Here is a 24,637-nt window from a genome sequence, read left to right as displayed (position 1 = left end):
TGTTTTTTTTTTTTTCATTGGTGCCTTGTTCTTTTTAAGTGGCTTTAACCAAGTTTTTTATGTTGTTTTTTCAGCTGAATGGAAGTTTATTTTCAAATGATAAGAATTGTATATCATCATCACATGGGGGACATTAGTGATTTTAAAGGTGATTAGGCGGGTGTGGGACATGATGGGCAAAAACAGGTTGAGAATCATTGGTATGTACACATACACACACGCATATACACGGACGCACACACATTCACAAATACACAACCCCATGGCGCAGTGGCTAGAGTTCTCGCCTGCCACTATGGTGGCCCGGGTTCGAATGCTGACCAGGGCTGAAATAATTTCAGTATATATGCGCTGCGGGTTGTTACTCCAACTCTCGTGGCCGGAGAGTTGGGAGTGTGTGAGCATGTGAGGTCATACGAGCTCTGAGCTCTCCCCCGGGAGGTTAATAACTGTCGATCACAAGTCCAACACGTGTTCCAAGACCATAGTGAATCACATACATGCACATACACACACACACACACATACAACCACGTACACATAGTTGGACGAACACACACATGCATATATACACATGCACAAATCCATTGATACATATATACGATTTGACGGTGCAGTGGTAGCGTTCGCAACTGCTAACCCAGTGGTCCGAGTTCGAACCCCACTCAGAGTTGAAATAATGTCAGTATCGCTGTGGGCGAAAACTTGTGTGTGTGTGTGTGTGTGTGTGTGTGTGTGTGTGTGTGTGTGTGTGTGTGTGTGTGTGTGTGTGTGTGTGTGTGTCATCTCAGCATTACCCACAGATCGGCCATACATGAGCTCTGAGCTCTCATCCGGGAGGGTAGTAGCCGTCGATCACGGGTGCAACACGTGGTCCAAGACCATGGTGAATCACACTTACGCATATACAGGTACACACACACACACACACACACACACACACACACACACACACACACACACACACACATCGGCCACTTCATCATCGGACCTCGGCACCGAGGGAGGGAGGGAGGGAGGGAGGGGCGGCTGGTTGAGCTCGTTGTTTGGTCAGTTACCTGCTGCTCATATCACCTGTTATTGTACTCAGACAGCTCCAAGGAGAAAGAGAGAGAGAGAGAGAGAGAGAGAGAGAGAGAGAGAGAGAGAGAGAGAGGCGGTTGACAAGTTACCATATTTTTAGAGAATTTGTAAGTTGATGTTTGGGTGGATCTTCTTTATTGACTGGACTTAAATATCATTTGAAAATCTTTTGTGCGTACATTTTTTCTTTATGTGCGCTAATCGTGAAACATACATGCGCACAGTTTAGAGGGAACGTTAGTAATTATCAACGAAGAAATACTAAAAGGACTTCTTCCTACACACAAATACACCAACGTTGACATCAACAGATATTTTCGGTTTGGTCAGGAATTTGCGTTCCGTACCCACCCACCGAAGAACGTAAACACGAGAGCGCTCAGTGACCCAATCTGTCATGCGACCTCGGGTCACGTGATTGGTCGCGTCCACCTCCAGGGTCGAAGATCTTTGGACAGCGATGAAGAAAAACGTGGACAACAATTGGAGGGAACGATTTCAAGTGCAGGAACGTCTCGGAGAAGGCGGCTTCGGGCGTGTTTACCTGGCGAAGAACCAAGCCAGCGGCACCCAAGTCGCAATCAAGGAAGCCCCTCTCTCCCTCATCGACAACTGGGGGTGGCGCGAAGGGACGAGAGTGCCCTTGGAGGCCTCTCTCCTGCAGAAGGTCCAGGCGGTTCCTGGGGTCATACAGCTGCACGAGTGTTTCGATTCCGAGGGCAATTTCTACATGGTCATGGAGCTTGTGCCCGAAGCGACCTCCTTATATGATTACATGGAAAAACGCGGTAAGCTCCCCTATCCACAGATCAAGCGGCTCTTTTGTGACATTGTAAAGACGGTCGAAAGATGTCTCAACGCAGGCGTTTCTCACAAGGACATTAAACCAGAGAACGTCTTGCTCTATGTGGATCCAGCCTCAGGGGAGCTTGAAATAAAGTTGATCGACTTTGGATGCGGGGAGACGATCAAAGGTTACAAGGGAGGACACACAGGCGGGACATCGTTTTACTGGCCACCAGAGTACATCGCCAAGGGAAAGTTCCTGCACGTCCCGGCGACAGTATGGAGTCTCGGGACCCTCTTGTATTACCTGGTGTGCCATGACGACCCGTTCTACGAGGACAGCGACATCGAAAAGGGTCAGCCGCCTCTCCCCGAATACCTTCCCCGGCAATGCCGCGACTTGATCATGAAGTGCTTCGCCATGGACCCTTGGGAGCGGCCCACCCTCCACGGGATCTTGGACCATCCCTGGCTGAAGGCTTTTAGCCGCTCCGAGGACGGGAACGAGCTCGAGCCGCCCGATCCGAAGCTCTTTCCGCCAGACATCTTCAAGAAACTGCATTTCAAGGAGTGCGAGAGGAAACAGGAACCCCAGGCCCCAGTGAACAAGAATACCAACCGTGATTTACAAGAAGGAAGTCAGAAGAAAAGTGCGCCACAAAAACAGAAGAAGAAAAGAAAGAAGTGGTGGAGAGCACTGGTGAACATGAAGCCCATTAGACTCGTCAGGAAGCAATTTTAGTTCCTAAAAGGACGAATATAATTTGCCTGACAACTGCATGAAGTAAAAGGCTCCCTCGGCTCAAGAAGAACGAGTTTATGGAAACTCGAGGAATACCGTTTAAGGAAGAATATAACTTCTCGCAAGACCTGCTTTCAAGTATCTGGGACAAAGGTGGGTTCTGGAACGAGAAAGAAAGTCATCGAAAGCATCTACAGGGCTCAAGAAAATAACAAAGATTTTCAACGGAACTCCATAAGACAGAGGGTTCGACACGAAGTTTCGATTCTGCATTAGATCAAGGTCCTCAAATCAAGAACTTTTGGGCAAAAGAAAGAAATCAGGCAAAAGGGCTCAATGTAGGATTCAGTTGCGAACTGATCGTACGTACAAAACGTACATCAGAAATGTGGAAAGCCAAATGGAAGGTTTCCTTAAAGTCATAGTAAGGACAAGGACGGGAAAAATCCGTCTAAAAGAGCCATACACAGTTACATAGAAAGAGCACACATATATTATGGGCTACCGGAAGAAAGGAAAACATCCGCATAACATCCAGACAGACACCGGAAGAGAGCAAAGACGCTCTTTACGTCATGCCAGTGACAGAGCTGAAAGAAGACTTCGCCAGAAAGAGCCATAAAGAGTTAAAGAGAGGGCAAAGAGAAGGTTCAGTAATGGAATTAGTCTTAAAGAGCCACGCACAGTGGGAGATCACTCTCCCCTCAGCTGAATAAAATCGCCTGACGGCATAACAGGAGAATTACAAGATTTTCAGAACGCAGTCGGAGGCCCGACCTTGCGAGGTGTTCCTCTCAGCTGAATGAAATGGCCTGGTTAGGGCGTCGTTACTTGCGGCGAAGGTCGAGGAGGTGGCGGTTCGAATCCTGCCACCGGCGAAGTTGAACCAAGGGCATGGTTCATTAAATTCCACCCTATAAAGTCCTCTATAAGGTGTATGGTTCTAGCCTCCCGGGATGGAGGAGTTTGTGACGTAAAACCATATCATCATATATATATATATATATATATATATATATATATATATATATATATATATATATAACTCTCTAAAAAAAATTCTGGAGCGCTCCCGATCTGAGTCGGCCGGCCCGGGGGTGTCTGCGACTTCCATTGTGTTTCTGGGACACCCCGCCGGCCTAGCTGTAAGCATACATTTGAAAGTTAACGGGTTGGGGTTTCTGAACTACGGCCCCCTTCTCGGAGTTGGTTATCGTTAAATGGCTAAAGAAACTGAAGCTCAGAGAAAGAGGAGGATACGACATTTCTGGAGTTGGGTCACCATTCACCACGAAGAAGAGCCAAGACAAGAAAAATGTACAAAACAATAAAGCGCTTTTCAACAAGTTAACAGCAGAGCACTCTTCTTTATTCCCTTCTCTATACGCTGATAACCAACGTTTCTGGTTGGAGAAGGACATTAAAGAGTTTCATCGGAAAACTCTGTCTCTCAACAAGATTCTTCGAGATAGTAAGGACTATGAATACGAAGATTCTCTTTTCGACTCCATTCCCTTATTGGAAGAAGCGATTAATGAAGAAACGTCAGATCATTTCATTAAGCATTACTTTGCGGGATACAAGAGTTATGCCAATAACGGAGGAAAGTGGTGCCATAAGACGTACCAGAAGCACTACCTTGAACGGATCTTTAAGAAGTACAAAGTGGCTGAAAAGAGGAACAAACACGCTATAAAGAAGGTCCAAAGAGAAACAGAACAGAAGAAGAAAAGAATACAGTTAGAAGCAGAAGAGAAAGAAAGAACAGAGCGGAGAAAGGAGGAAGCTGAACGAAAGAAGAAGTTAGCCGAAGAAAAGGAAAGAGAAGCTACAGCAAAGGCGAAGGAATTAGAGAGAAAGAGACTCGAGGCCGTAGAAGCTTCAAGGAGGAAAAAGGAAGAGAGGGAACAAAGACTTCTCGAGACAGAGACGTTTAGAGCCAATAGAGAAACTAACAGAGAGAGAAAATGAAGAAATACAAAGAGATTCTAGCAAGACAAGAGAAAGGAATAATGTTAGTAACAGAAGAAGATAAGAAGTTACTCGAAAAAGTCCGGGAGGAAAAGAAGGAACATTGGGAAGGGGGGATAAAGCTTGAAATGACGGATTACGAAGAAGACTGTAGTGGTTTGAAAGCACGAATAAGGGACACCTACGACGTTGTGGAACACAGCATTGGAAAACTTGGCGACGTAAAGTGCAAGTACTGTGATGCTTTAAGGTGGAAAAGGGAGACAGAGGGTTTGTGTTGTAGATCGGGACAAATCCCAGCTGTGAAACCCTCTGAGATAAAAAAAAAACGAAGAGTTCAATCACTATTTGAAGGTGTTACCCCTCTTTCTAAAAGATGTATATATTTTTTCACTTGTTTTTTCTACTATTGTGTTTTCTATTGTTTTATCTATTAATGTTTTTTCTACTATTGTTTTTTCAACCAAGGTCTTTTCTATTATTTTTTTCTATTGTTTTTTCAATTCTTGTTTTTTCTACTATTGTTTTTTTCTGCTATTGTTTTTTCTATTGTTTTTTTCTACTATTGTTTTTTCTATTGTTTTTCTAGTTTTATCTGTTTTATGTTTTTTCTGTTGTTTTTTCTGTTTTTTTTTCGTTTTTTAATGTTTATACTATTGTTTTTTCTATTTTCTTATTCTATTTTTTGTCTTGTATTGTTTTGTCTGCTATTGTTTTTTCTTTTGATTTTTCTACTATTGTTTTTCTACTATTGTTATTTCTACTATTTTTATTGTTTTTTTCATTGTTTTTTCTATTGTTTTTTCTATTGTTTTTTCTATTGTTTTTTCTATTGATTTTCTACTATTGTTTGTTCTATTGTTTTTTCTACTGTTGTTTTTTCTATTTTCTATTTTTTCTATTTTCCATTTTTTTCTATTGTTTTTCTGTTGTTTTTTCTATTTGTTCTATTGTTTTTTCTCGTATTGTTTTTTCTATGTTTTTTCTGTTGTTTTTTATTTGTTTTTTCTATTGTTTTTTCTACTATTGTTTTTCTACTATTGTTGTTTTTACTATTGTTTCTACTAATGTTGTTTCTACTATTGTTGTTTCTACTATTGTTGTTTCTACAATTTTTTTACTATTCTTTTTTCTACAATATTTTCTACTTTTGTTTTTTTCTTCTTTTTTTTTACTTTTGTTTTGTTTTGTACTATTTGTTTGCTTTTGTACTATTGTTTTGTACTATTTGTTTTCTACTTTTGTTTTTTCTTCTATTGTTTTTTTTGTACTATTGTTTTTTCTACCACTGTTTTTTCCACTATATTTTTACCAGTTTTTTTTTTATTGTTTTTTTTTTCTATTTTTTTCTACTATGTCCTGTACTATTGTTTTTCTACTATTGTTTTTTCTACTATTGTTTTTGCTATTGTTTTTTCAATTATTTTTTCTATTGCTTTTTTCAATTGTATATTTTCTATTGTTTTTTCTACTAATGTTTCTTCTACTTTTGGTTTTTCATTTGTTTTTTGTTGTTGTTTCTACTATTGTTGTTTCTACTTGTTTTTATACCTTTTTTTCTTTTTTCTATTTTTTCTACTGTTTTTTCAATAATTTTTTGTTTTTTCTATTGTTTTTATTGTTTTTCTACTATTGTTTCTATTTCTTTTCTACTATTGTTTTTTTTATTGTTTATTCGACTTGTTTTTTTGTACTATTGTTTTTTCTATTGTTTTTTTCTACTATTGTTTTTTCTACTATGGTTTTTCTATTTTTTCTACTATTTTTTCTATTTTTCTACTATTGTTGTTTCTACTTTTGTTGTTTCTACTATTGTTTTTCGACTTGATTTTTTCTACAATTTTTTTCTATTGTTTTTCTATTGTTTTTTCTAATGATTTTTTTCTATTTTTCTTTTGTCTTATCTTTTTTTCTTCTATTTTTTCTATTGTTATTTCTACTCTTGTTTTTTCTATTAATGTTTTTTCTAGTTTCGTTTTTTCAAGGTTTTTTCTATTTTTTTTTGTACTATTGTTTTTTCTACCATTGTTTTTTCTACTATTGTTTTTTCTACTATTGTTTTTTCAATTGTTGTTTCTACTATTGTTTTTTTCAATTATTGTTGTTTCTACTATTGTTTTTTGTACTATTGTTTATTCTACTATTGTTTTTCCTATTGTTTTTTCTATTGTTTTTCTACTATTGTTTCTACTATTGTTTTTTCTACTATTTTTTTCAATTATTGTTTTTCTACTATTGTTTTTTCTACTATTGTTGTTTCTACTATTGTTGTTTCTACTATTGTTTCTACTATTGTTGTTTCTACTATTGTTGTTTCTACTATTGTTGCTTCTACTATTGTTGTTTCTACTGTTGTTGTTTCGACTATTGCTGTTTCGACTATTTTTGTTGCGAGTATTGTTGTTTCGACTATTGTTTTTTCTATTGTTTTTCTATTGGTTTTGCTATTGTTTTTGCTACTATTTTTGCTACTGTTTTTTCTATTGTTTTTTCTTTTGTTTCTACTATTGTTGTTTCGACTATTGTTGTTTCGACTATTGTTTCGACTATTGTTGTTTCGACTATTGTTGTTGCGACTATTGTTGTTGCGACTTTTTTCGACTTTTTTGATTTTTTTTTTTACTTTTTTCGACTTTTTTCGACTAATGTTTTTCAACTATTGTTTGCAAAACTATTGTTTGCAAAAAATGAAGAAAAAAAATTAAACTATTTTTTAACCTAAACTATTTTTTAACTTAACTATTTTTTTTTACTATTTTTAAATTATTTTTTTAGCTATTTTTAAACTATTTTTAACTATTTTTTAAAACTATACTTTTAACTATTTTAAACTATTTTGTAACTTTTAACTATTTCTTAATCGTTTTTTAACTATTTCTTAACTTCTTTATTTTTATTTTAACTTTTTTCAGTTTATAACTTTTTTTACTTTTACTTTTTTTTACTTGTTTATGTATTGTTTTGTTTTAAGTATTTTGTTTTAAGTTGATTTGTTTTAAGTATTGATTTGTTTAAGTATTGTTTTTACTTCTAAGTATTGTTTTTACTTCTAAGTATTGTTTTTACTTTTAAGTATTGTTTTTACTTTTAAGTATTGTTTTTATTTTTAAGTATTGTTTTTAACTTGTTTTTTTAAGTTTTGTGTTTTAAGTTTTGTGTTTTTAAGTTTTGTTTTAAGTTTTGTTTTTTAATTTTTGTTTTAATTTTTTAACTTGTTTTTAACTTTTTTTTTTACTTTTTTAACTTGTTTTTTTTTAACTTTTTTAATACTTTTTTAATACTTTTTAATATTGTTTTATATATATATTTTTTAACTTGTTTTAAGCATTGTTTTTTAACTTTTGTTTTAAGCATTGTTTTAACTTTTGTTTTAAGCATTGTTTTTAACTTTTGTTTTAAGCATTGTTTTTAACTTTTGTTTTAAGCATTATTTTTAACTTGTTTTAAGCATTGCTTTTAACTTTTGTTTTAAGCATTGTTTTTAACTTTTGTTTTAAGCATTTTTTTTAACTTTTGTTTTAAGCATTGTTTTTAACTATTGTTTTGTTTTAACTATTGTATTTAACTATTGGGGGCGCCCCGCCGCTCCTCCTGCTGGGGGCGCCCCGCCGCTCATCCTGGTGGGGGCGCCCCGCCGCTCCTCCTGGTGGGGGCGCCCCGCCGCTCATCCTCCTGGGGGCGCCCCGCCGCTCCTCCTGGTGAGGGCGCCCCGCCGTTCCTCCTGGGGGCGCCCCGCCGATCCTCCTGGGGGCGCCCCGCCGATCTTCCTGAGGGCGCCCCGCCCCTCCTCCTGGGGGCGCCCAGCCGATCCTCCTGGGGGCGCCCCGCCGTTCCTTCTGGGGGCGCCCCGTCGATCCTCCTGGGGGCGCCCCGCCGATCCTCCTGGGGGCGCCCCGCCGATCCTCCTGGGGGCGCCCCGCCGATCCTATGGAAGCCCTGCAGCACCTCAGGGAGCTCCCGTGGCTCCTCTGGGGGGCCCCGTGGTTCCTTTGGGGGCCCCAGGTTGAGAACCACTGGCCCACACAAATTAGTCATCCTTATTTCCTCCCCTCCCTCTCAGATTACCTAACTTCAATGTGGCGCGTATGTGTATATGTATATGTGTATGTGTGTGTATGTGTACATATGTTTTTGGACGTGTGTGTGTATATGTGTATGCCCATGTGTATGTGTACATGTCTGTTTGGACATGTGTGTTTTTACGTGTCCGTGTACGTGTGTACCTGTGCATGTGTTTTACGTGTGTTTGTCTGTACATGTGTGTGTAAAAGTGTGTTTTTTCTATTTATTTTTTCTACTATTGTTTTTTCAACTAATGATTTTTCTACTATTATTTTTTCTATTGTTTTTTTTTCTATTGTTATTATTTCTACTAATGTTTTTTCTACTATTGGTTATTCTAATTTTTATTCTATTTTTTCTATTGTTTTTTCCATTGGTTTTTTTTTATTATTTTTTTTCTATTTGTTCTACTATTGGTTTTTCTCCTATTTTCTATTATATATTTTCTTACTATTATTTTTTCTACTATTGTTTTTGTACTATTGTTTTTGTACTATTGTTTTTTGTACTATTGTAATTTTGTACTATTGTTTTTTGTACTATTGTGTTTTGTACTATTGTGTTTTGTACTATTGTTTTTTGTACTATTGTTGTTTCTACTATTGTTGTTTCTACTATTGTTTGTACTATTGTTGTTTCTACTATTGTTGTTTCTAGTATTGTTGTTTCTACTATTGTTTTTCTACTATTGTTTTTTCAATTATTGTTTTTTCTACTATTCTTTTGTCTACTATTGTTTTTTCTATTATTTTTTCAACTTGTTTTTCCAACTAAGGTTTTTTTTTCTACTATTGTTTTTTCCATTGTTTTTTCTATTGTTTTTTCTATTGTTTTTTCTATTGTTTTTTCTATTATTTTTCTATTGTTTTTTCTAGTTTTTTCTATTTTTTTCTATTATTTTTTCTAATTTGTTTCTATTGTTTTTTTCTACTATTGTTTATTTTATTCATTTTTCTATTTTCTATTTTTTTCTACTATTGTTTTTCTATTTTTTCTATTTTTTCTATTGTTTTTTGTACTATTGTTTTTTGTACTATTGTTTTTTGTACTATTGTTGTTTCTACTATTGTTGTTTCTACTATTGTAGTTTCTACTATTGTTTCTACTATTGTTGGTTCTACTATTGTTGGTTCTACTATTGTTGGTTCTACTATTGTTGGTTCTACTATTGTTGGTTCTACTATTGTTGGTACTACTATTGTTGGTTCTACTATTGTTGGTTCTACTATTGTTGGTTCTAGTATTGTTTTTTCTACTATTGTTTTTTGTACTATTGTTTTTTCAATTATTGTTTTTCTACTATTTTTTCTACTGTTGTTTTTTCTACTATTGTTTTTTCTATTGTTTCTTTTATTTTTTCTACTATTTTTTCTACTATTGTTTTTTCTATTGTTCTCTCTACTAATGTTTTTCTACTATTGTTTTTTTACTGTTTTTTCTATTGTTTTTTATTGTTGCTACTATTGTTTCTACTATTGTTTTTTCGACTTGCTTTTTCTTTTCTTTTTTTTCTTTTTTTCTATTGTTTTTTCTATTGTTTTTTATTGTTTTTTCTACTATTGTTTTTTGTACTATTGTTTTTTCTATTGATTTTTTTCTATTGTTTTTTCTACTATTGTTTTTTTCTACTATTGTTTTTACTATTGTTTTCTATTGTTTTTTTCTACTATTGTTTCTTCTATCGTTTTTCTATTGTTTTTTCTACTATTGTTTCTACTATTGTTGTTTCTACTATTGTTATTTTTACTATTGTTTTTACTATTGTTTTTTCGACTTGTTTTTTCTATTGTTTTTTGTATTTTTATATGTATATATATTTTTTTCACTTGTTTTTTCTACTATTGTGTTTTCTATTGTTTTATCTATTAATGTTTTTTCTACTATTGTTTTTTCAACCAAGGTCTTTTCTACTATTTTTTTTTCTATTGTTTTTTCAATTCTTGTTTTTTCTACTATTGTTTTTTCTGCTATTGTTTTTTCTATTGTTTTTCTATTGTTTTCTATTGTTTCTTCTGTTTTATGTTTTTTCTGTTGTTTTTCTGTTTTTTTTTCGTTTTTTAATGTTTATACTATTGTTTTTTCTATTTTCTTATTCTATTTTTTGTCTTGTATTGTTTTGTCTGCTATTGTTTTTTCTTTTGGTTTTTCTACTATTGTTTTTCTACTATTGTTATTTCTACTATTTTTATTGTTTTTTCCATTGTTTTCCTATTGTTTTTTCTATTGTTTTTTTCTATTGTTTTTTCTATTGATTTTCTACTATTGTTTGTTCTATTGTTTTTTCTACTGTTGTTTTTTCTATTTTCTATTTTTTCTATTTTTTTCTATTTTTTCTATTGATTTTCTGTTGTTTTTTCTATTTGTTCTATTGTTTTTTCTCGTATTGTTTTTTCTATGTTTTTTTCTGTTGTTTTTATTTATTGTTTTTTCTATTGTTTTTTCTACTATTGTTTTTCTACTATTGTTGTTTTTACTATTGTTTCTACTAATGTTGTTTCTACTATTGTTGTTTCTACTATTGTTGTTTCTACAATTTTTTTACTATTTTTTTTCTACAATATTTTCTACTTTTGTTTTTTCTTCTGTTTGTTTTTTGTACTTTTGTTTTGTTTTGTACTATTTGTTTGTTTTTGTTCTATTGTTTTGTACTATTTGTTTTCTCCTTTTTTTTCTTCTATGGTTTTTTTTTTGGTACTATTGTTTTTTCTACCACTGTTTTTTCCACTATATTTTTACTATTGTTTTTTCTATTGTTTTTCTATTTTTTCTACTATGTTCTTTACTATTGTTTTTCTACTATTGTTTTTTCTACTATTGTTTTTGCTATTGTTTTTTCAATTATTTTTTCTACTGTTTTTTCAATTGTATATTTTCTATTGTTTTTTCTACTAATGTTTTTTCTACTTTTGGTTTTTCTATTGTTTTTTGTTGTTGTTTCTACTATTGTTGTTTCTACTTGTTTTTTATACCTTTTTTTCTTTTTTCTATTTTTTCTTTTGCTTTTTCTATATATTTTTTCTATTGTTTTTATTGTTTTTTCTACTATTGTTTCTACTTTTTTTCTATTATTGTTTTTTATATTGTTTATTCGACTTGTTTTTTGTACTATTGTTTTTCCATTGTTTTTTTCTACTATTTTTTTCTACTATGGTTTTTCTATTTTTTCTATTTTTCTACTATTGTTGTTTCTACTATTGTTTTTCGACTTGATTTTTTCTACTATCTTTTTTTTCTATTGTTTTTTCTAATGTATTTTTTCTATTTTTCTTTTGTCTTATCTTCTTTTCTTCTATTTTTTCTATTGTTATTTCTACTCTTGTTTTTTCTATTAATGTTTTTTCTATTTTCGTTTTTTCAAGGTTTTTTCTATCTTTTTTGTACTATTGTTTTTTCTACCATTGTTTTTTCTACTATTGTTTTTTCTACTATTGTTTTTTCAATTGTTGTTTCTATTATTGTTTTTTTCAATTATTGTTGTTTCTACTATTGTTTTTTGTACTATTGTTTATTCTACTATTGTTTTTTCCTATTGTTTTTTCTATTGTTTTTCTACTATTGTTTCTACTATTGTTTTTTCTACTATTTTTTTCAATTATTGTTTTTTCCACTATTGTTTTTTCTACTATTGTTGTTTCTACTATTGTTGTTTCTACTATTGTTGTTTCTACTATTGTTGTTTCTACTATTGTTGTTTCTACTATTGTTGTTTCTACTATTGTTGCTTCTACTATTGTTGTTTCTACTGTTGTTGTTTCGACTATTGTTGTTTCGACTATTTTTGTTGCGAGTATTGTTGTTTCGACTATTGTTTTTTCTATTGTTTTTCTATTGGTTTTGCTATTGTTTTTGCTACTATTTTTGCTACTGTTTTTTCTATTGTTTTTTCTTTTGTTTCTACTATTGTTGTTTCGACTATTGTTGTTTCGACTGTTGTTGTTTCAACTATTGTTTCGACTATTGTTGTTTCGACTATTGTTGTTTCGACTATTGTTGTTTTTACTATTGTTGTTTCGACTATTGTTGTTTCGACTATTGTTGTTTCGACTATTGTAGTTTCGACTATTGTTGTTTCGACTATTGTTGTTTCGACTATTGTTGTTTCGACTATTGTTGTTTCGACTATTGTTGTTACGACTATTGTTGTTGCGACTATTGTTGTTGCGACTTTTTTCGACTTTTTTTTACTTTTTGACTTTTTTCGATTTTTTTTTCGATTAATGTTTTTCAACTATTGTTTGCAAAACTATTGCTTGCAAAAAATGAAAAATAAAAATTAAAATATTTTTTAACCTAAACTATTTTTTAACTTTAACTATTTTTTTTTTACTATTTTAAACTATTTTTTTAGCTATTTTTAAACGATTTCAAACTATTTTTTAAAACTATACTTTTAACTATTTTAAACCATTTTGTAACTCTTAACTATTTTTTAACCGTTTTTTAACTTCTTTATTTTTTATTTGAACTTTTTCACTATTTTTACTTTTTTTTTTTTTACTTTTTTTACTTGTTTAAGTATTGTTTTGTTTTAAGTATTTTGTTTTAAGTTGATTTGTTTTAAGTATTGATTTGTTTAAGTATTGTTTTTACTTCTAGGTATTGTTTTTACTTCTAAGTATTGTTTGTACTTTTAAGTATTGTTTACTTTTAAGTATTGTTTTTACTTTTAAGTATTGTTTTTATTTTTAAGTATTGTTTTTAACTTGTTTTTTTAAGTTTTGTGTTTTAAGTTATGTTTTTTAAGTTTTGTTTTAAGTTTTGTTGTTTTAAGTTTTGTTTTTTAATTTTTGTTTTCTAAGTTTTGTTTTAATTTTTTCTAACTTGTTTTTAACTTGTTCTTTTACTTGTTTTTTTTTACTTTTTTTAACTTTTTTTTTACTTTTCCCCTTTTTTTTTTACTTTTTTATATTGTTTTATATATATATTTTTTTTCTAACTTGTTTTTTAACTTGTTTTAAGCATTGTTTTTTTTAACTTTTGTTTTAAGCATTGTTTTAACTTTTGTTTTAAGCATTGTTTTTAACTTTTGTTTTAAGCATTGTTTTTTTAAGTTTTGTTTTAAGCATTGTTTTTAACTTGTTTTAAGCATTGCTTTTAACTTTTGTTTTAAGCATTGTTTTTAACTTTAGTTTTAAGCATTTTTTTTAACTTTTGTTTTAAGCATTTTTTTAAACTTTTGTTTTAAGCATCGTTTTTAACTATTGTTTTGTTTTAACTATTGTATTTAACTATTGTTTTAACTACTTTGTAACTATTGTTTTTAACTACTTTTTAACTATTTTGTTTTTAAGTATTTTGTTTTCAACTATTGTTTTTAACTATTGTTTTAACTATTGTTTTTAACTTGTTTGGTTTTTAACTATTGTTTTTAACTTGTTTGGTTTTTAACTATTGTTTTTAACTGTTTGGTTTTTAACCATATGAATTGGAATTATAAGGACTTTAAGTACTCAAAAACTAAAGTATAAGTATATTACAGTAGTGACGACGGACAGATGACACCATATAGTTGGCTTTTTTGCACCATTGTCGGTGTGTTGATACGAAACCTTGTTTACTGCTGGGGGTCTTGAGGGTATGTCAATGATTGGAAGGAGGTTTATTTTAAGCAGCAGTCAGTGGGCGCCTTCTCTTTCCTGATGAGATTCCAGTGGTACAAAAAAGTGCTCTTCTCCACAATGATGAATTGACGTTGATTCTTATCTCCTCTGTGTACAATTTGAGAAGTGATATGTAATTTTCTTGCTGTATTAGAGATGAATGAAGTGCTGGATAGTGTAGACCTAGCAGCCAGCCAGCACCTAGTGTCGAGATAGGTGCAGGTGAGGGCGGTGGTGGAGTGAGAGGTGGGTGGTGAGGTCTTGGCTAGTCGTCTTTGACTGCTTGCCATCTTGAACTGGTGCTTTTTTGTCATTGTTCTTTTTACTACCCATGATGGATGACTGTACTAAAGAGTAATATGTACTAGCTAAGGTAATAGATTGCAAGGAGAGCTCATGAGACATGGATAGTTTCTTTTTGGGAGCTAGGAGGAAAGTGACGCCTAGCTGCGCTCCAAGTTGGCAAGACTTGTCCCTCCCTCCACGTTCCTCCCTTCTCCTGCACCCATGTACTGGCCGTTGAAGCATTGGGCGAGCGTAAATTCAATGCAATTTCAATGTTCGGTGCGCCTGAAGGTCCTAAGTGGCACGCCTCCTTGGAGTGTGGGTTGCGCCTTTAACCCTGCTGTCCCTTTAAACCTTATTCAAGACCTTTCAATTGCGCGCGGCTGGAAAATGATATGATTAGTCGGGATTCATTTCCAAATGGTACACGAACATTTTGAACGCTGTTTTGAAAAATGGTAAATCTAGACCAAATTCACCCCCCCCCCCCCAAGGTGTCGCGTACTCCCTCAAGGAGCGGAGTTTTCATACTTCAGGAGCGTTTTTTTCATACTTCAGGAGCATTTTTTTATATAAAGACTTGAGGAGCAGGGTAGGGGTTTCAGAGTTCAGGAGTGGAGGGAGGGTTTTCTGACTTCAGGAGTGGCATAGATTGAGACATAAGGAGTTGAGAGGTTAAGACTTGAGGATGGGGGGGGTTCAGACTTCAGGAGGGTGTTGTTTTAGACTTCATGAGCGGTGGGGGTTTCAGATTTATGGAACTTTTTTTTTTCTCTCCATACATCGGGGGGTGGGGGGCTCACTTCAGGAGTGGGGGAGTTTCAGACTTGAGAATCGTGTTTTTAAGACTTCAGGAGTGGGTGTTTTCAGGATTGGGTGAGGGGTGTCAGACTTCAGGAGAGGGAGGTTGATACTCAAGGAGCGGGGGTTTTCAGACTTTAGGAGCAGTGGGGGGAGGGTTCATACTTTATGAATGGGGGGTTACATACCTCAGGAGCGGTGGGGGGATTCATATTTAAGGAGCGGGGCTTTTCCAAACTTCAGGATGGGGGTTTCAGACTTTAGGAGTGGGGGGGGTTAGACCTCAGGAGAGGGGCGTTTCATATTTCAGGAGCGGTGGGGCCTTTCTGATTTAAGGAGCGGTTTATTTATACTTCAGGAGTGGGAGGTTTCCCAGACTTCAGGAGCTGGGTGTGTGTGGGTGTTACCAGACTTCAGGAGCTGGGTGGGTGTGGGTGTTACCAGACTTCAGGAGCCGGGTGTGTATGTTACCAGACTTCAGGAGCGGGGGGTTCATACTTCAGGAGCGGGGGGGGGGTTGTTACCAGTCTTCAGGAGGTGGCGTGGGTGGGTTCAGACTTCAGGAGTGGGGGAGGGGTTTCAGACTTCAGGAGTGTGTGTGGGGTGTTGCAGACTTAGATTGGGGGTTACATACTTCAGGAGTGGGGTTGTTTTATATTTAAGGAGCGGGTCTTCTTCAGACTTCAGGAGCGGGGGGAGGGTTGACACTTGACGAGCGGGTTTTTCAGACTTGAGGTGCAGGGGAGGGGGGAGGGATTCCAGACCACCTCAGGAGTGGGGGTGGGGGGTTCAGCCTTCAGGAGCCTTCAGGTGTTTGTGTTCCAGATGTCAGGAACGACTACCAAAGAGGGCAATTTTCAGACTCTCAGGACGAATTTGACTTTTCAGGAACGTTTGTGTAGAATTCAGGATTTTTTGAATATACTTCAGGACAATTTGACAGCCTTCAGGACATTTTGACAGACTTCAAGAGAAAAGTTAAAGATTTCAGAAATTTTTTAATGGACTAGAGGACAGTTTTACAGAATTTAGGATTTTTTTGGATAGACTTGAGGACTGTTTTTGAAATAGACTTCAGGACAATTTGGGAGCCTTCAGGACATGTGTGACAGACTTGAAGTGAGGAAATCTGAAAGATTTCAGGAAAAGTTTTATAGTCTTGAGGACAGTTTTACAGAATTCAGGACAGTTATATATATATATATATATATATATATATATATATATATATATATATATATATGTATATATATATATATAGACTTGAGGACGGTTTTACAGACTAGGATTTTTTTTTATTTTTTTTTCTGTAGAGAGACTTTAGGGCTTTTTCAGATTTCAGTACAGATTTTTTACAGACTGGAGTACATTCTTTTTATAGACTTGAATAGTTTTTTTTTTTTCTTAAGATTTAGGTACTTTTTTTTTTCTTACACATTTGAGTACAGTTTACAGACTTGAGGACCTTTTTTTTTTTTTTTTTTTAGACTCTAGGCAAGTTATTAGTCCATCGTGTATGACGCCTTAGAACGGAAAATGCCCAGGAAGTTTTTTAATCTATGATTGTGTTTAGAACCCATTTTTTATTTTGTCCTAATTTATTTGTTTCCATCCTGCCAGGTTACTGGAAGCAATTTGCCCTGCGCCCGCCCAGTGACAGACAGACGCTGACGAATAGTCTCCAGACTACACGAATCGCGGTTGCCTACCTATAATGAATGCCTATGCATTTATTGATGTATTTTATTAATTATTGACATTATAGTTTTTTATTCATTTATTATCATGATTTTTTTTCGCATCCGACCTAGATATGGACCAAAAGGTCTCCTGTCGGCATGCATGCTCCGCCTTTGTAATCCTTTGAGACACTGGTGTCTTTCTCCTATACCAACTACCAGCATTTGTTAATAAATGAAAATGTTTGAATAAAATGACATTTATTCTGGTTGCCAAGTCTCTTCCAGTTTGTCCCCAATAAACATTATCACAATCTAGACATTTATACCTGATGGTCTACGTACACTAAAGGGTTATTAGGCTAAAATAAAGCCCGTGGGAGTGACATTTAACTCCCTATTAAAAAAAAAAAGTCTGCATGTTCTCTCCACCTATTTCTTTTAACGATAGTATATAACGATACACACACTATATATATATATATATATATATATATATATATATATATATATATATATATATATATATATATATTAGGGTGTTTCAAAAAAATGAAATTTCGAATTTTGTTTCAGCTGTATGCTGCCCTCTTTTATATCAAATAATGCAATGTTCACGCAAAATTTTTAGGAGGTAGCTGAATATTTAGGGGTCGCTCAAAAAGTTTGCTTTATTTTTAAAAGTTGAAAAAATGAGAAAATAAAACAAATGACATTTCATTAAATTTATTTTTAATTCTCTCTTCAAAAAAAGTAGACAAATGAAATAAAACTCTTTTAAACAAAGGCAATGAAACATGATCATTTGAAAGCTGATTTTTGTGACGGTGGAATCTCCTTCCAGTGCTTTTGCACAACTCTTCAAACAACATATGAAATAAAACTCTTTAAAAAAGGCAATGAAAAATTATCATTTGAAAGCTGATCTTTTTGGCAGTGGAATCTCCCTCCGGTGCTCTTGCACAACTCTTAAAAGAAATTGTCGCTGATCTTCATCTTTGGTAACAACAGTGTTAAATTGTTGGATAAGAGAAATGGCCCGCTCAGCACAGTCATTCACAGCCTTCAGCTCATGTGCTGCTTTTTCGAAGCGACGATACAAATCATCATTTTCCCAAGAAGATGGATCTTTCGTAAGGAATTCAGGTTCTTCAAACAGAATCACAGGAAATATATTTTTTGTCTTCATCGTAAAAAATTCAGGGAGGGAAATCCGTGTCGAAAATGTTTTTCCATCGACCTTCTTCAATCCTTTTGGTTTTGCAGACAGAGACATATTGTCCACCATTTTCCGCTTTTCATCAGGTGAGATACGATCGTCGAACAGGGAAAGTCCCACAGCTTCCTCTGAAATATACCAAAGATGACGTTTAAAAGCTGTGAAGGCAACCTTGGCAAGTTTTTCATTTGGGATTCCATGTTGCATGAGTTTCATCATATCCATATCATTCTTGGTAGCATAGGGACCGATTGGTGACTCATTCCAAAATGGCACATAGCACAGGGCGGCGAACAGGGAAATATCTCGAACTGCTTTCAGTTCACCTTCCGTCAGATGAAACCGATCATGGAAGAGGAATATTTTTATACAATATATACATTTTCCCATCCATCTTGCATGATGGAAAGCACCTGGAGCACGAAAGGAAATTCCACCCGGTGGAGTACCTCCAAGGAAGAAGTAGGCAAGAGTATTAAGTTCCCGATAATCATCTCTTATTGCAATTAACCTCAGGGCAACCTCAAGACGTCGCATTGCTTCCTCACGAGGTACGGACCAATCACCCACGAAGTTTGCCAAGATTTCTTCATCATCATCTGCTGTCTTGGAGTTTCTTTTGTCGAGGTTTCCCCACAGATCTTGAAAACGTGAAAATAATGGGATACTTGGTCCGGAAGAAGGACCGTAGGCAGTACGGAACACATCAGCACGGATCACTTCGTACACGTGATGCCGACAGGCCGACCAAACAAGCTCCTTTTGTAGTTGCTCTTGAATTTTGATACAGGCGCCTTGAAGCAAACCTGTGTTTGAGGCTGTTGTGTCAAACACAATAGCCTTAATTTGGTGTGACAGGCCCCAATCGTTGATAGCAGACAGACATGCATTGGCTTGATGTGTACCCGAACTAGATCCAATATTGGGAACACCAAGGAGGAACTCAACACCATCTGAGGAAAGAATTGCGATTCTTTCAGCCTTCTCCCGACCAGAGCTTGCTACAGTTATGTCAGGCAATAGCTTGCCATCCCAATGCAACACGAGAGGTGTATCACGTGGAATTCTTGTCATGATGTCAGCCTTGATGCTGGTTGCTGCTTCTTCACGGTTCTTTTTCCGGTACCGGTAAATCGAACTCTGAGACAAAGTGATTTGTTCGATGTCAATACCAATAGACTTTGCCTGAGCCCCCAGTTGGTGCATTGCCTTCCTGTGAGACACGCCAGTACGATCCAGAGCCGCCGTAACTTCAGGTTTCAAGAAGATATTCTTGGGAATCGATGGACCTGCAGATATAGTATCCGTCTTCTTTCTTTTTTTTTTTTTTTTTGTGGCTGTGAATTTGAAAGGAGTCATCTGCAGAGGACTCTGAAGACGAACTGGAATCAGCTAGTGTCGATGAGCTGACGACTTCGACGGTTAGTCGTTTTTCCGCCTCAGATTTCTTCTTGCGTTTGTCTTCTACTTCAGCCCTTTTCTTTTTCTTTTCATGAGACTTTAAATGATCCATGTCAATTCCAGCCATGCTCGACTGGGAACGATCCTCTCGTTGGCTCAACAAGAAGACTTTATCTTCTTCATTTTTCATCATTATCAGCGCATCTTTGTGAGCAACGTCGAAGATTTCATCTAAGTCATCACAAAACATTTGTTCCTTCATGCGCTGATTCTCCGAATCCCGCAGACGATTCTTCTTGAGACCTTCGTATTTCGTAACCAGGTCTGTAAGCTTCTTTTTGACGTAAAATAGCGTTGTTGTAGGCATTTGGGCCTTCGCCCAGAACAAAAAAAACTGCTTCCACAACTGCCTTCGCGCTCTCGGACTTCGTGCACTTCAAGTTGAGGTGATGGTAAAAGAAGTGCTTTAGAACTTGACCATCGGACGGGAGTCTGGAGCCAGTAAGTTCTTCCTCACAATGTCCAAGGAGCCAAACTGATGCTGCACGACATCTAGCCATTTCAAAGTTCACCTGCGTTCTGCAGGAATATGAGAAGAGAAAATTAGGTATTTCTTTGCATGGGCTTAAAAAGTGAACAATATGAGCGACCTTTTAATCTTCACAGATCATTGCATAATTTGGCACAAATTCAGCTTATATAATTAGGAAACGGGGCAACATGCAGCTGAAAGTATACACGCACTTTGTAATTTTACCCTATGGGTTTGAAACACCCTAATATATATATATATACATATATATATATATATATATATATATATATAATAAAAATAAATTAATCCATACCCTCGTCACTAACTGCGAAGCCAGACTGGTACGGAAATCAAAAGTTATATGATTATGAAATATAATAAGGACATTGGAAAAATTTATTACGATTACTTAGGGATTTGGAGAGACTTGCATTTGGAATTGATTCCATAAAAGTGTTTGGAAATAATGGCTAGAGCTACACGGACTTTGAAAAATAAAAGGTACCAAACTGCATGTTCTCCACCTGTTTATCTGATAGTTACTTAAAAAAAAAAAAGTCTCCTTAGCACAAGGGCACCAATATGCAAATAAAATGACACTAATAAAGGAAGGATGTAGAGAGGACGGGAAAAAAATTGATGAGTAGATAAAAGTATGGACTGAGACAGTTGCATTGCCAAGAAATTGGATGTGGAAGTAGTGGCTGGAACTACTCGTGGTCTTAAAAGTCAAACTAGTAAAATAAAGGACACGTCTCTCTCTCAAAGTATGTTCATTTGTAAAACAAACCGTGAAGACAGGCGAGAGAATGAAATAAAAATATATAGACAAGAGAAAAGGTATTTGTGAATGTATAACGTTAGAAAAATATAATAAATAATGGGACAATATAAAAAAGGTTGGAAAACGATAATACATTTTACCATCACTTAGACGCAAGTATTTGCAATGGAACCATGCGAATGATTATATGTAGTTGTTTTTGTATATTAGTACATACGTACATTGTGAAATTGTCAACTTGTATTTTTGTTTTGATATATATATGCATTCTTTTCAAACTTAACACCTCTAGTTTCTTATGCAATCAATTCGAAATGAAACCTTTTCTTTATATCAGTCGTTCTTAACCTTTTTTGGCAGCGACCCAAAATGTTGCACAAATCAAGCATCGCGACCCAAGCCTACATAGATATACGAATTGTCTTTATAAGTAATATGATTATGCTAAATTATAAAAGCGGGTTACAGAAACAAAATGACATGCTGGGATGTTTATTAATACAAGTAGCACATATAATTAACAGTGATATTTGAAAAATGTATTTTAATTATTACAGTATATAATTATAATATATTTGTAGTGGGAAAAAAATTATATTCTGCAAACCCTTAGCGACCCAATTTTGGGTCGCGACCCAGGGGTTAAGAACCACTGCTTTATATCATTATATTATCTACTTGTCCTCAACTTTTTCGCATCTTTCAAATAAAATATCTAGCCTCACTAAGACAGGAGCTAAGCTTTTAACATCAAAAGTCAATTAATGCAACATGTTTTGGGTAGACTATAAATTAAAAATACACAGAAAGCATATAGTGATTTTTCTTAATTAATAACGTTTGACAGCGAAAGATTTTATATATATATATATATATATATATATATATATATATATATATATATATATATATATGTTTAGATAGAAATGTTTATATGTTTTATATATGTTTATAAAGTCATCACGCTGTCAGGGGTACCAGCCTCAACTCAGCGTAGTGAATATAAACTTTCACAAATACCAACAACAAGTCTATCTATATGCCAAAGGCTTTTTCCTCCTTATAAGGGAGGTAGCCAAATCAAAAGGCAAATACCTACTCCCACCCGTATATAAGTATAAGTAGATAATATTCAAATAACTGACATGACGTAGCTGCATTTCCAATTACCAAGACGCACGATATATATATATATATATATATATATATATATAGTGAAAAATACAAAATATACATAAACACGCCGAAACACGGAAAATTCCATTTATATAAAAAACGTACACACATAAAATATTAAATCATGTCATACAGGCAAACATAATAACATATGCACTTAATGGCCGTTTCAAATAATATATCCACTTCTTGGGATATAGTAACTGCTTGCAGCATTGTGACATTTTTCTGAGCCTTGGGCGTGACCATAACATTAGCAACTAATTCGATTTCTTTATAAAAGTATTGACAAATTAAACAACTCTGATGTTTACAGACAAAACAAAAAAATTAAGCGTGTTTCAAAATAATCTTGTATATCTATTAACCTAGTCGTAATATACAGGATAACTGTTATCCTCATTTAGTCGCTGTGTTTCCAATGGTCATTTTTAAAAAGATATAAATTATTCTATTGTATATTTTTCATTGTTTTCTCAGCAACTATTCACTGAGACTAACAAATATATATGTCAAGGGCAATGCTTAAGCATTATGCTGCAAATGATATATAAATATTTGTACATTTGTGTTTCAGTTTGTCGTCACCAAATTTAAAATTGACCGTTTAATGTTCCCGTGCCCGCGCCATTGGCGGTTGACATGCAGGCGCGACATTACGTCACAGGTCTACTCGAAGAGAAAGAAGTCGTTTCTAATCTAAGAGAATGGGGATCGTGAGAGCATAGACAACACCGACCACTGAACACATTTTTATTAAGGAGGGAGGGGGTTGATGGGTAAGCTACAGAATTTACCTTTGATGCTCCTGAGCGCAAAATATGAATATTTACGTGTATTTGTTTATATACGTATACCCTGACATCCGATGTACTACAGCTATGCAAATATATAGCAAATGCTTATTTTTGACACACCATCCCTACTAAATCTACTGGCTCATGACCTTGAGATTGATCATGTGAAACAGCACGTGCTCCATGTAGTTGAATATTTTAGAAATAAGCATTATGCTGCTTCAAAGTGTTGGCAGGAAGGTGGTCAGTGTCTAGTCATGCCCCAGGACACAAGGGGAATCGCAATGTCAGACTGTCTCAAAGCCTATATAAATAACTAGCCAATTCTAATGAAGATGTTAGAATTCAACAGGGAAGCTAATTATACTGAAGTAAGAAACAAAATATCAAATTTAGGCCTAAAACGTTCGGCTGAGGAATTACTGGATCGATTGCAGCCAATAGCAATGGCTCTAGATGAGGGACAGAGTGACAAATGCACTAACGCTCAAGCGTTTGGAAGAAATTACTTGTTCATTACACAAACAATAAAGAAGCTGAAAAACTGGTGAAAAAAGGCATGAACAGTTTATCACCAAAGCTCACGTACTTGCCAACATGCTTCACCCAGCACTTGAAGGAAAAATGCTCAGTGCAGAAGATGTGAATATTACTATGGAGTATGCCAATGAGAAATATACAACACTTGTTCCTGTCATTATGATAGTTTCAGGCAAAATCACCTCCTTTCCAGGCGTTCAAGTTTACCGAGGCTGTGACCAAGACCCTGACAGCTATTGAGTGGTGGGATTCACATACAGTCATGTAAGACAGTGATATTCTGTTATCAGTGCGTCAACTCCTAACTGCAGCAGCCTCATCATCAGGAGTTGAAAGAGTTTTCTCCTCCCATGGACTTGTACACACAAAATTAAGGAACCGCCTCGGTAAAGAGAAGGCAGCTAAATTGTTCTTCCTTTTCAAGACAATGAACTCAAATGTAAATAATGATTAATGTAAATAACTCTCCACTAACCTCATACAATAATACATGTTAATTCCGGCCAAAATTGGCATTTCAAAGCATAACAGTGCCTTAAAAATAGTTTCTTATTTCACCATAAAAGTTTATATTAACTTATACTGCATTGAATAAGTCAATAGTTGATATATTTGTCCTCTATACAATGTTAGGTTTCTAGTTTTGATATATTTGTCCAATATAAAATGTTAGGTTACAAGGAAAGCAATGGCTTCCGCTAGCGGAGCCAGGAATCTGGGTGCGTACGTCCTGTGTAATAGTAGTCCTTGATATATCTATATATATATATATATATATATATATGTATATATATGTATATATGTATATACACATATATATATATACTTTTAGGGTATATTTGGTACGCCTGTCATGACATCCTCCGTAGTTGGCAGGTGTGTGTGTGTATCTTACGGGAAGAGAGTTGATTTCACTTTCCGCGTGTAGAGGGCGAACCTGATAAGCCACAGGTGGGGCGAGCGTACCCTGATTATCCCCAGGTTTTGGGTTTGAAGTCTTTTTAGAGCTGATCAAGGGGCGGTGCGAGGGGGGGCAGGCGGGCGGTGTACACCCGCCTGCCGACGTCAACGAAGAGATCAGTGACCAGAACGGGAGCGGCAAGGAGATAACTCCCCGCCGCCACCGCTGGCGAGGGCGAACCTGATAAGCCACAGGTGGGGCGAGCGTACCCTGAT

The 24,637-nt window shown here is 34.9% G+C and overlaps 2 protein-coding genes and 1 pseudogene across 2 annotated transcripts in view; 2 read left to right on the top strand and 1 right to left on the bottom strand.

Annotated features, from left to right (window-relative positions):
* The window catches only part of LOC143031050 (BTB/POZ domain-containing protein 6-B-like), a 554,488-nt gene that overhangs the window by 112,629 nt on the left and 417,222 nt on the right, over nt 1-24,637 (top strand). The gene's annotated exons all lie outside the window — the stretch shown is intronic.
* Nucleotides 1,446-2,611, top strand: LOC143030257 (serine/threonine-protein kinase pim-2-like). Its single transcript, XM_076193415.1, has one exon. It carries the CDS (start codon nt 1,544-1,546, stop codon nt 2,609-2,611), a length of 1,068 nt encoding a protein of 355 aa, XP_076049530.1. The 5' UTR covers nt 1,446-1,543.
* The window catches only part of LOC143030256 (uncharacterized), a 25,484-nt pseudogene continuing 20,082 nt past the window's right edge, over nt 19,236-24,637 (bottom strand).

The sequence above is a fragment of the Oratosquilla oratoria genome, chromosome 12 (genome assembly GCF_046742065.1).
Source record: "Oratosquilla oratoria isolate Oo_2021 chromosome 12, ASM4674206v1, whole genome shotgun sequence".
Classification (NCBI taxonomy): Eukaryota; Metazoa; Arthropoda; class Malacostraca; order Stomatopoda; family Squillidae; genus Oratosquilla; species Oratosquilla oratoria.
The sequence above is the reverse complement of the archived record's forward strand: the minus strand, read 5'-3'. Positions and strand labels throughout refer to the sequence as shown.